Source organism: Leptonotus elevatus, chromosome 1, assembly GCF_054856555.1.
Source record: "Leptonotus elevatus isolate MCC_2025b chromosome 1, RoL_Lele_1.0, whole genome shotgun sequence".
In the NCBI taxonomy this organism is placed as follows: domain Eukaryota; kingdom Metazoa; phylum Chordata; class Actinopteri; order Syngnathiformes; family Syngnathidae; genus Leptonotus; species Leptonotus elevatus.
The window spans coordinates 47,767,349-47,780,966 of record NC_141239.1 but is presented as its reverse complement, the minus strand read 5'-3'; the positions used below and the strand labels follow the sequence as shown (position 1 = coordinate 47,780,966).

Genomic DNA, 13,618 nt, shown 5'->3' with positions numbered 1-13,618 from the left:
ACAGGGGATTAAACATAACAATACACCAGTAACCCCAGCGAGATTTTTTTTTATTTTATTTTTTATAAATATACTTTAGATATAGTTGTGTATTAATATTATATTTATAATATAGCCTAAACATAATAAGTATTCATGTTTTTGGTTTTATAACCACATATACAGTATATGTATACACCTAGTAATCAAACTAAGTTTAGTTCCACCAATGCTAATTAGAACAGCCAGGGAGTGGAATTGGGGTTCCGGAATAGTTGGCCATCGATATATAACTTATCAACGGCTATCGTAGTCCGCTTACCCTCCTGCCTATTTTGTTTCATTATAGGAAACAGTACCTTTCGCCGCTCATTGATCTCTCTCGGGAATTGATCATTCATTCCAAATGAGGTCCCTTTAAGCTCCCGTCCTTTACTTTTAACAAATAATTTCTGTTTAAAATGTTCAAACTTTGCAATAATAGGACGGGGTTTGTTGCCTCTACGGGCTCCAAGCCGATGTACCCGGTCAAAAGAGATGTTATTTACCGTCTCCTGAGGAATTTTTAATGAATTCGTCATAAATTTTTTTATCTCAACCTCTGGGTTATCAGAGGTATTCTCAGATATACCTGAGAATATTAAATTCTCCCGCATACTGCGGGATTGTACATCTAAAACTGTTTCTTTTAGCGTTTTATTTTCTTTTTTCATAGTTTCCAGCTCGGCTGAAACAGTCGTGAGTGTAGAATGTAACTCGGCATTTTCCTGTTTAAGGACACTTACCTGCTGACTGATAAATTCCATACTTACTTTTAATTCTTTGACGTCCTCGAGGATGAGGCCGAGGACGTCAAGTTTTTTATTTATGGACTCCAGCACACTGACCGAAACGTCCGTAGTGGTGGTGGTTAGGTCGTCCGTGTCCGTCGCTGAATCGTTTTTCCTCTTCTTCGAAGAGGGTTTCTTTGATGGTTTCTCGACGGCAGGATCCTCCATCGCGCAGCTGTAAAAATATCCGTCGATGAAACGTTCAAGGTCCTCCACGTTGGGTGGTATTTCAGATCTGCCGGATGAAAAAGAGAGAAGAGAAAATGCAAGATATATGATGGTTAAATTTGGATTAGTTTAGTATATTAGAGCTAGTTCTATCTTAGCAGCAGGACGCCGCCATGTTAGGGTTTCTGGTCTCGCTGTAGGTCTCGCGATAGTCACAGCATCTCGTGAGCGACTTCCTCTCCTCGTGAGCGACTTCCTCTTGTCTTGTGTCCGTTACTTCCTGCTGCTGTTGTTCTTGACACTCTTTCATCGTGACTCACGACTTCCCTGGCTCCTGTGAGAGGAGGACTGAAATTACCGTAAGGACAGTACTTTTTCTGTAAAGCACAAGGGTTTAGCTTTCAGACACCATTGGAATTTTTCAGAGGGTGCCAGAGTTATAGAAATCCAAAGTGCACCTACGGAAATGTGCCGCCGGTGGCACGCTCGGTAACAAAGCGTTCCACAGTAGCGCAGGGGACATTTTTCGACTACAGAATTAAGGAAATCAAATTAGCTTTTTGCATTCTTCTAAAAAACGGGACACATTGTGTCCTGGGAGAGATGTTTATTTTACCAGGACAGCTGGTAAAAAAACAATTATAATAATAATTCTGGGAAAAACTGGATGGGTGGCAACTCTCGTTGAGCCCCATAATGGAGGGCTGGCCCTCAAATCGAAAATACGAAAATCTGCGTATAATTGACGGCAATTGTTTTTAAGATATATACCATGATTTTATCGATCCGGCCCGCTTGGTAATATATTTTCCTCCATGTGGGCCTTGAGCTAATATGAGTTTGACAACCTTGATTTAGGAGATGTGACCAAAAGCTGTGAATTGCTGCACTGGTGCATGCTATTGCCTTTATGATCTAAACAATACATTCCACTGAATAGTCGATGCTCAATTTCAAATTTGAGTTTACATTTAAAATACAAATATAGGTAACCAACATGAAAACCAATGAAAATGCAATTTAAATAACAGAAGTCTGATATGTATGCCAAGGAAAACAACAGCAGCTAACGTCCATTTTTATCAGCAACAACCTCCACTAGGAGCTAATGTATCATAAACTACTGTTTACTGAAGACTTTATGGATACAAATACTGAGTAGACACCAGGTTAGGCAAAGAGAAGAATAAGATTTATAGACTGATGAGATTAACCTTTGTCAAAGTGAAGAAAATGCATACATTTAGAGAGAAAGAAAGCAGATCTTCATGACTCAAACAAACAAACAAGCTTATTTGTGAAATGTCTTGGCTTCGGCTTGCTTGGCTTCTTCTGGGATATAGGCTCACTAATCTACACTGATGAGTCCCACACGATGGCAACAGTAAAATAAACTCAGAAGTCCACAGAAACCTTTTGTCTGCCAATTTAAAAGGGGATGCAATCAAAGGGATTGGGAACGCCTTGGTCATGCTCCAATAATGAGACAAAACACACTGAAAAAAACGACAACAGAGCTCATCAGGCAAGAAGTGAAAGATCTTATGCCATGTTTATACTTTGTTTCAGGCCACCATGGACAAAGCGGGATGGATGTTAATGCTATACTTAAGAATGTCGGGGGTTGCGCCAAACTATGTCACGTGCAAATGGCTGCCGTAAAGTCAGCATTTGAATGGCCAAGTCCATCTCCCAGACTTAAACCTGAAAGAGTATGCATTTTACCGGCTAAAGCACACTTCACTAAGTTGATCTGTTCCTATGTTGTTTCTCACCTCAACGTATCAGATCCAATTATCTACACCTGGGAATAAAAGCTGATTCGCTAATCTCTTGGTCTCATATTCATCTGTCAGGGTGGACGTGAGTGGTTGAGGGATGGTGGACTCAAATGCGGAGAAGCAAGGCAGTGAGACAGGAATGAAGTGCAATATGAGAAACTTTAATGGAAAAATAGGGACAACGGTGAGCAGACAACCATGGCTTGATGGGACGTGACTAGACGGGTCGCCATGACAGGAACGAGCTTGATGTGACAGAACCTGATTTGCCTTCACTTGACTTGCTGTGGAGTGACTTGACTTGGCTGGGGCTATGGCTTCTTGGCTGTGACGAGGACCACTTGGCTGTGATAAGGGTGACTTGGCTGGCTGTGACGATAACAACTTGGCTGGCTGTGACGATAACGACTTGGCTAGCTGTGACGATGATGACTTGGCTGTGGCGATGACTTGGCGGTGACAAAGACGACTTGGCGGTGACAAAGACGACTTGGCTGGGACAAAGACTTGACGCACGAACTTCCACACATAACATAGGCAATGCACTAATATCACGATATGAAGGTCACGATGCGATAATATTGTAAAAAAAAAAGAAAGAAAAAAAAGATCATACTAAAAAAACCACACACAATATTGTGCTTTTGTTTATTACAGCAATGGAAAATATTACAAATATTATATATAAAAAATATATAAATATCCTATATTGAGGCACTTACTTGCTAATGTAAGCACACATTGAATTCCTACACATATGACAAGCAAATTACATTCCCCTTTATCTGACCATTAGCGTGGGTTTTAAACATAGAAAGGGCCAACAACACATGCCTTGTGACAATGAGACACACCTGGGGAAGGGAAGACACACACAGGTGGACGTGGTTAGACATAACGAGACAAGGGAAGAAATCAGGAACACGACAAAAAAACACCAACCGCAGACAAAAACAACAAGAACACCCATAACAAACAAAAACCCAACCCCCACAGAACCGAAACATGACAATCTCTTGATGTTGTCATGTCGAACCAAATTATTTTCAGTCAGAAGGAAAAAATAATAATAAAAGAATTGGCCTCACTGTCCCAATACTTCTGGAGTGGAGTGGGAAGTACAACATTATAGTTACTAAATGTACAAATACAATGAATAATATTATACTTCCTATATAATAGGATGTTGTAATTTAAGATGCCAAATAAACAGAGATGGAAGTAACAAAGTACAAATACTTCATTACTGAACTTGAGTAGTTTTTTCAGTACTTTGTGCTGGATGGATGGATGGATGGATGGATGGATGGATAGATAGATAGATAGATAGATAGATAGATAGATAGATAGATAGATAGATAGATAGATAGATAGATAGATAGATAGATAGATAGATAGATAGATAGATAGATAGATAGATAGATAGATAGTCATCCAATGAAGATGACGATGCGTGACATCAGTCACAAGTTTCGCCGTGTATATGTTGTGTATGATGTTTAAATAGTGATTTGGTTGGGAGGAAGATTTGCTTGGAAGGTGTAACTCACATTATGGTTGTAGGCTAGCGGGCTAGCTAGCAAGAAGCTACAGCGCACAGCATGCCGCTGGACTCTCAGTTCAAACTTTTGCACCGAGTAAGTTCCAGTGAATACCGGTCGCCATTTCCTCCTCCCGTCCGTGAAGCTTTTTTAAACTGCCCGCTTGTGGAGGACACGACTAGTCAGTTAGTTTGTCCCACCTCCCCGACATGTAGCAATGGTCCCACTCGCGCGGGCGTGCACGCGCTCTCTCTCACTCTGTCCTTCTCTCTCTCTCTCTTTCGCTCTCTTTCGCACTCTCTCTCATCGTAGAAATTGTAATCCTTTGAAGTAATCCCCATTTTTAATAAAGGTACCTGTAATCTGATTACAGTTTTTTTTCTGTAACTGTAATGGAATACAGTTATTTATTTTTTTTGCAATCTGCTTATGTAACGGCATTACATGTATTCCGTTACTCCCCAAACCTGATAATACTCAAGCATTGAAGTTAAGCTTTTCATTCCAGTAGTCCAGTCATAAGACTGTAGTTATGAATGCATGAAGGATCTTCACAAATTCCACTATGGTTGAATGGGATAAGAGCTTTTTTTCTTATACTCTCCCCCTGGACACATCTCTACAAACACTAAATAATAAAGAACAATTAATGAGAAGTCCTTTAGATCTTAATAATGCAAAATGTTGCACACCTACAGCCACAGTCTCCGACATTTACAAACGTGCATACCTGCAATCTGTGTCGACCTCCCCCACACACAAAGGGCTCAAAAGGACAACAATAACAAAACACACAAAATCACAAGGAAAAGGAAATGAATGAGAGCATTGCAGGGCAACAGATAAGGCACAGCAGTACCTGCTGGTCTGGAAAAGGTCACATCATGTGTCTGTTGGCAAATATGTTACATGTTAAGTGCGCCATCAGAGTAGGTGCATTCCAAGCACCCCATGAGGGACATTGACTGTACCCTTCCTTGATTGCTTTCATGGCCGTGGGAATGAAATGAGAATATATTCTTTCGATAATATACATACACATCATACTGTAGATATACATTACATACTGCATATATTCTATTTAAAAAAGAAGAAGAAGAAAAGTAAAAAAAAAAAAAACGGTTTGTCGGTGGCATTTAGCATTGAGGCTATAAAAAAAAGATACCAGAAGATTTATTTTAGGACTTTTCCTGATCCACCATGAACATTAAAGAAGTGAAAGTGAGGACAGTGGAACAAATATAAGATTCGAAAAGAGCTCCGTGTAGCTGAAAAGAAATGTTCCGAACTGAGGGCACCGCTGTGGGGACATTTTTAAGAGATTTTCTTCAACAGCATCCTAAATTGAGGAAAAACTGAAAACTCTCGATGCCTCCGTTAACTCCCTCAACTTTACACATGCAGCAGATCTGTTTTCCTTTGATTTCTGAGGCCCAAGATGAAGTTCAATACTGGCCAGAGTCTTCAAATTGAGGAGGAGAAATTGACGAATTGTGAGATGGAGCTATCAGTCAAAGAGACTCCATCATCAAAAGAGTGCGGGCTCATTTAAATCCTCTTATCTTGTGGGAAGAGCGTCAGCGGAGCAGCAGCTCAGCTGATTAGTGACACTTGCAGGCTGCAGTCATTGTGCATCATTTTTAATTGCTCCTTTCTAATCAAGACATATTGCCAAATACTGTTCCCGTGGACAATAAACTTCATAGAACATATTTTTTGCGAACAATGGCATCAATCGCTGGGTAGCTGTGGGTTTTAAGCACCGGGTTGGGTTAATTATTTTGACCCAGCAGATTGGGTTGAAGATTGCTTTTAGGCAGGTATTTTGGAGTTTCGGTGTGTACTAAAGTTCATGTAAAGTCTTTATACAACACCCCCCCTCCCCCGGTTTAAAATGTAACATTGTTAACTCATTCACTGCCATTGACGGTTGTAGACGTAAAAAAAAATATTCTATTTCTATTAGTTTAACATTTATTTTCTACTTTTGTTAACAAGAGTATGAAAACCTAGATTTTTTTATTGTACATTGAGAACAGAAATAAAATTTGTGATTAATCGTGAGTTAACTATTGAAGTTATGTGATTAATTACGAGTAAAAAAATGTAATTGCCTGACGCCCCTAATTTTTAATAATCATCTCGTCAGGCGATTAAATTTTTTAAATTGTAATTAATCGCATGACTTCACTAGTTAACTCACGATTAATCACAAATGTTATATCTGTTCTAAATGAACATTTTCATACTCTTGTTAACAAAAGTCCAAAAAAAAATTAACTAATAGAAATAGTTCAAATTAATTTTTATAGCCGTCAATGACAGTGAATGAGTTAAAAATAAAAACTTATGACCAGCAGACGTTGTGAAGCAGCAGATGCCGAAAGTTCACCTCATCACATCAGTACGCTTGCGCTTTTCGTGGGAGCTTGTGAGAATCACATTCCGCAGTGGAGCTAATTTCTCCTCACGTTGAATTTGAGCCCAGATCAGCTTGACTTTTATTTTCCAACCAGCGGTGCCTTGACAAGTTTAATTTGTTCCGTGACTGCACTCATAACTCAATCATCTTTCCCCAGAGAAGTGAGGAAATACGATAAAATAAATAAATAACTTGTTCGGAGAACATAATTAAATCATGGAAAGAATTGCCACCTAAATAAAATGATCTAATTTGATAAGAAACTATTTTGTTGAGTGACCTAAATGTAAATATGTTGGATCAACATGATGTATTTGTGTTACTAGGATTACAGCCAACTATAATTTTCTTACAACTTTCGATTACATTTACTGAAAATACTATAAATGTTTGGTTAATATGAATGCTGAATACTGTGCACCACTGCACATTTTGGTCAGATCCATAGGTAAGGTGTATCCATCCATCCATCCATTTTCTGTACTGCTTGTCCTCACAAGGGTTGCTGGAGCCTATCCCAGCTGGCTTCGGGCAGTAGGCGGGGTACACCCTGAACTGGTTGCCGGCCAATCGCAGGGCACACAGAGACGAACAACCATACTCACAATCACACCTATGGACAATTTGGAGTGTCCAATTCACCTGCCATGCATGTTTTTGGAATGTGGGAGGAAACCGGAGTACCCGGAGAAAACCCACGCAAGCACGGGGAGAACATGCAAACTCCACCCAGGAAGACAGAAAGCCCGGACTTGATCTCACAACCTTTGCACTGGGAGGCGGACGTGCTAACCAGTCAGCCACCGTGCCGCAGGTAAGGTGTATTCAAAATGAATATATTTAGGATCACACATTATAGTTGTTTTCTCTATTTATTAAACAATTATGTACAAATACAAGACATGGAAAATAGTACATCTCAACATGGTGTAAATAGCTTTGAGTGCATCTGATACAAATATACACTATGATCACGGAAAGGATTCACACAAATATCAAGACACACACATTGAAGAATTTCAAGCATGATGTCCATCTTTCATTGCATGAGATTCGTTTGTAAGCTTATAGATATGGCCTCTTCGATCAATAGCTTTCATATGGTCCCAAAGCACACACGTAAACCTTTCAACTGAGACTCAAAGCCCACCATATATTAAGTACAATCATGCAAGTCCCTGAGAGGATTTTTTATTTGATTTTTTTTACCTACTTTGACAGGCAATTTGTAAAGGATTTTTCACAAAGGCTCCTGTCAGAACAGTTGGCCAACAAGCTACCGAGTCAGAGAGAATCTCTTGGTATAACAGGACCGGCCGGGTGTCTCCGGTCACAAGCAGTCTCTGCACAGGGCCACCTGCCCATCTCGATAGTCTCTGCAGGGACAAAGGCGCTGGTATTTGATGCTGGCACCCGCGCAGCTGAACAGCAGCGGGTCCTGCTGCAGGCCACATTCTGCATGTTCTGCTGAGAAGGCGGGAAAGAGGTGATTCATCTCTGACTCCAGCCCCGCGCATTGGAAGTCCAACCTTGAAGACAAAGGTAGAAGACGCAGTGTAAGAATACATACTCTTTTCAATCTGATGAAAATGACTGCAATGGATTTTTGGGGTGAAAACACCACTCAAATTCACGTCATTTACTTTTGTCTTCTTGTACAGAAGAAAACAGCAATGCAGTATGGCAAAAATAAATAACCAATGCAATGGATGTCCTCCATTATTGACTTTTGTTTACTGTCAGATTGATCCATGTTCAAATTATTGCTGGGGTTACACTGTAGCGCACTACTATAATGAGACTTTTTACCGCAGCTTATACAACTCATGGAAAACAATACAGTATTGTCATGTATCACATGCAAGGTTAATATACTTAACAAGAACTAAATAAGAATAAAGTTGAACAAAAAACATTTTCATTCACAGACTAAAATAAAACTCCAGAGTGCTTTTCAAAAAAAGGACAACTAATTTCAACTACATTTTATGCTTGCAAAACAGTATAATTATTACAAAAATGTCCTTCATTTTCGTTGTTGTCAATTTCATATATAAGCTTTCAGGTTAGATATGCATTTATTTTGGTATTACTGTGCAGCAATACAGAAAAAGGAAGTTGGTAGTTTGTGTTTTTTAAGTAGTTGTTTCCAGTTGAATTTTTGTTTTGCTACTTAATTACACAACAGGCCTATTTACCTTAAAAATAAATAAATACATCAAATCTTGTACTTGATGAACATTCCACACATAAAAAACTAAAACTAATACTAAAACTAATAAAAGGTAATCAACCTTTAAAAAAAAAATAAAACTGACAAACCTGATCTAAAAACTAATAAAAAATAAATGGAATAAAAAAATAACTCCATAAAATGAAAAATCCAAAACTATTACAAGCGCATGGTATCGTTTTGCATTGTAATATTGCACCGCTTAATGGAAAGGCGTCTTAACTTACATTAATAGTTGTTACGAAGCTTCAACATTCTTACTTTTAGATCAAAGCAGGCTCGTCACATTTATTCTGCAAAACATAGCGTACAGTAAATAGCAGCGCATCTTACGCATTGAAGGCTTCCTTAATGTTGATGAAACGATACAAGGCGGGTTCGCAGATTAACCCCGCATCTTGGCAGGCCTTCACACACGACTCGCCCTGCAGCGAAGCCAAGAGCTGCAGGGCACCCAGGGGGGGCCAAGATGCGTAGGAGGTGATGTTGGACGCCCAAGTTAGGATGCTGGAGTTGGCCATGAGCATGAAAGGGGCGAGTGGGCTGCCCTGCCATAACCTCGAAGCGTTTACTGGAGGAAATGGAGCTTCAGGAGAACAAAAGTCCTGCAGGAGCAGATGAAATGACTCTGATCAGCCGTTAAATGGATTACAATGCAAACACATTGACCTGCCAGCGAGGATAAAGTGAGTGATGGCAAATGGCATATTTAGATAAGCAGATTGCCCGGCATCTGCGCAACTGATAGGAGAAATCATAAAACAACCATGGCAATGCAAAAGATGCTTGGCAGATCTGACAAGTGCTTGTCAAACTTCCAAGCAATAATATGAATGTGGTTAGTCCACCCAACAACAAATGAGAATTGAAAGCTGAATTACGTTCCTGTGAGAGCCCAGATTAGATTCTCTCCCTCCAACTAGAGCTATTCATAAGACTCAGGTAATAACATTTTTCTGACATGTCCCTCTTGCCTCCAGAGCCGTTTATTAAAGCGCCTCAAGCACCCACAGGCAATAACTAGTCTTCCAATCTCCCTACATCTCCTGCTCTCCCATCCTTAAAACAAAAAGAGGAAGACATTTTTATTTCAACAACCAAAATATAGACATGCTCATTTGGATGACGAAATAGCCTGCATGCAAATTCATAGCTTCAACGTTTAGGGTGAAATATTTCCCTTTCAAATAACCATTCATTTGATCAGCTACACAAAGACATAATGTTGACTTAAATAACAATTTGCTTTTCAACCTTACCGTTCACAGTCACACCATTGTTTTGCTAGTTCACAAAATATTGCTCGGACCTCAAAGTGATTGAATTATTTGGTGTTTAACAATAACTAAAATATTGTGTGGAAAAGTTTTTACAGGAAAATATGAATTAATCACTTCTTCACGGTTTCTGCAGTCATTACAAATTTTAATCGCAATTTATTCAGATCATTTTCATAGTTAGCTCACAATTAATCATAAATTGATCAGACATTACATCTGTTCTAAATGTACAAAAAAATATATATTTCAAGTTTTTCATTCTCTAAGCAGACACATATGGTTACCATATACAAATGTGCTTGTATCTTTGAGTTCATTGTTACAGTAATTGCATAGTAAGTCATTCATAACGTTACAGTTAAAACGAGTGTGAAACATTGAGTTATGGACTTGTAATTGAGGTAATTTTTCTGCCACTAGGCGACATTTGTGTTTCATGTTGGATGCTGGTGACAGGCACACTACATTTTTCTGTTCAGATTCAGAGCAATTGGTATTTGTAATTTGTAACATGAAGCACCTTGTGGACTCTATTTTGGTCATTGCACATTACAAAGAGTCACCAGTCACCACTATTACATATATATATATTCACGGCGTTATACCTGATAACATGAGGGGGCGTCGACTGCTGTGGACAGTGACTACAGACAAACGTATATTTTTGCATAAGTGAGTATGTAGAACCCACCTGGTTCTGAATGTAGGCATGGACTCTCTCCAGCATGCCCTCACAGGTGTACTCGTACGGCAAAAAAGGCTCCACCTGCAAACACAGACGTGAAGCGCAGCTGAAAGAACAGTGGACCCAGAGAGTGTGTTGTTTTTCTATACAGACGCAGGCCAGTGTAATTACTGTCACTGAGCAAGGCAGTTAATCAATACTGACATATTCATTAGCGTAATTGTGAAAGGCTTATATCGTTCCATGCGCTTCACATTAAAATCAATGACCTAATATATCACAGGGGACAGCTTTGAGAATTGATTTCATTATTTTAGAGACCACTTCATCAATATGTCAAAAACATAGATTAAAGTGACGAGGTCCTGAGTCCTTCTGTGGCGGTTATGAGCGTCGCTGTCAGAGCCTGTCAATCATTAGTTGGCTTTTGATGGCAAATACGTTGAAATTCCTCATAAGAACACTTGGCCTTTTTTTTTTTTTTTTAATGCGAACACATCACAAGTGATAGGGAAGCACACTTGTGTTGGCTGTGTTGAAAAGCAAAAAGTACATTACAAAGTAAATAATTCAGTAATTGCTATTTGAAATGGCAAAGTGTTGAACATACTGTCATTGGGTATGAAAGTTGTTCGCTCTAATTAATTACATGCAGCTCACTTGGCCCTTTCTTCAAATAAGCATAACTTTACATCACAGAATGAAATGTACTTTTACAGGAAATGACCGGAGCTGCTATGATCCTATCACATTTTGTGGCTCACTGACATACAGTTCTTATATCAGCAATATGGTGATATATTCAGCTATTCTTTCATGACAATTACTGTAATGTTCCAAACACTTTATTATGCAAACTCACTATATGTTGTGGCTCATAACTTCTATTAATATAGTAACATGATCTATTGGGGGTGTTGTTGCAGCGAGGACCCTGCAGATAATTGGATTTGAGCTTTATAGAGTTGTTTTAATGAAGTCCAGGGCAGTTATTTGGTTATCCAGCCCTTTGACCTGTCGTTATGGTTCTCGCAAAGGTTTTAGCCACAGTAATTAGCTGATGGGGCCGGTGAAGCAATTACACAGTTAGCCTCATATTTCCCGTGGGAGTTCATAGAGACCACAGTTGAAGTTTATGGACAGGTATGTCAACAAGTTAGCCATATTATTCTAATTTCTCATGAATGCATTTTGTCGCCCCTCAAAAAAATTATTTAAAAAAAAAAAATCGATAGTGACCATTATACCTGGGAAGAAGGAAAATGAAATAAAAATAATGTATTATATTAAAACATTGTACAGTATAGCAGTGCATTGGTGCCTTGTTGTGAAGACAGCGGACTTTCATTCCAATAATGTAAAATAATTTGTCTTGATAACAAGGTCCCAAACGGGTTGGGTCGAGGAATAAGGAAGAGACCAGAAATAGAAAAACATGTCTGATGAACATAATATACTACATACTATTCTAACTCAATACAAGGGATTGATTTTGTTATGACATATTCAACATGTATTTATCATTAATTAGAAAAGTCAGACTCCATATTGCATTTCAGCATTTCGTTCAATGAAAGCCTGTGAGGAAAATATTATACATTATGCAGTCTGGAAAGATAAAGCCTAATTTGTAGGTGTGACTATAGCAAGTGAAGCAATGCTTTCGTCTTCAGAATTGAGCTCAATTCTGATGTGGCACGATACCATAATTTGCATGCTGCCAAGTGATTGGCAATCTCAGAACTCAGCACGGCAGCCGGCAAAGCATTTTTCTATATTCTTAATACGGCGATGAAGAGCCGCGTTAAAAGTCTGATGGCTTCAAAGTGGGTTAAACATGAACAAACCTCTCATTTTCTCAAGATGCGAGTGCAATTTCTACTGTCAAAGATAATCACATACGAGGGCAACAGATGTGTTCAATGAGCAGTGGCGTGGTTGCAAACATACGTTGATCTTCATGATGTCACGGACGGCTGCATCAAACTCTTCTGAGTTATTGAAGTCAACTGTCATGACGTGAGGCCTGCCGATGTACTGCTCGGCATAGGGATGCTGAGAGGACACCTGAAAGAGGTACACAAAATAAAACGCCTTTAGATGCTGCTGAAGTAAAAGTATTCGAAATTTGGAATACGTTTTGGTCAACAAATACAATTTTATTTACATTAAAAACGAATGTTGAGAGCCAATTATACAAAAGTGTACATACCTCCCTGGAAGTGGGCTTTCCTCTGAAGAACTCATGATTGAGAGAACTGTGAGGAGGGCTAAACTTGGGCTGCAGAAAGATGCAGCCATTGGCGATGGCTTCCAAAGGAGCGGGGCCTTCATACGGGAAGCCAAATCCAATGAACAGCTTTTAAGGGGAAATGAAGAAGCAGGGGAAGAAAAAAAAAGATGAGTCCAGAAGCCATAAACAATGTATTCAATTCATTTTCATTTCAAAGATTCACCTTAGCCTTGCGAAGGAGCTGCTGGAGTTCGTGCTGAGGGAGAAGGCCATGGTTCTTCACAAAGGCAGGCACCTCTGGGGGACGCTGGGTTTCATAGTAAACTGTCCCATGGATCTCCATGTGGCGATGCAGGATGGACAGGAACGTTTCCTTACCCTTTTCATGTATATAACATTGAGGCAAAACATTGGTAACATTCAATTCAAATTCAAATTTTATTTCTCTCTTTAAAGGAAAAAGAAA

At 39.2% G+C, this 13,618-nt stretch overlaps 1 protein-coding gene across 1 annotated transcript in view; it reads right to left on the bottom strand.

The window, feature by feature from the left end:
- Positions 1-7,603: 7,603 nt before the first annotated feature.
- mgat5b (alpha-1,6-mannosylglycoprotein 6-beta-N-acetylglucosaminyltransferase B) overlaps positions 7,604-13,618 on the bottom strand; it is a 54,015-nt gene continuing 48,000 nt past the window's right edge. Inside the window, exons 13-18 of the mRNA XM_086063518.1 lie at positions 13,376-13,531; positions 13,132-13,278; positions 12,870-12,986; positions 10,926-11,000; positions 9,288-9,559; positions 7,604-8,250 (exon numbers count right to left, since the gene is read on the bottom strand). Of these exons, the coding sequence (XP_085919644.1) occupies positions 8,052-8,250; positions 9,288-9,559; positions 10,926-11,000; positions 12,870-12,986; positions 13,132-13,278; positions 13,376-13,531 (966 nt within the window). The 3' untranslated portion in view covers positions 7,604-8,051. The remainder of the gene's footprint in view (positions 8,251-9,287; positions 9,560-10,925; positions 11,001-12,869; positions 12,987-13,131; positions 13,279-13,375; positions 13,532-13,618) is intronic.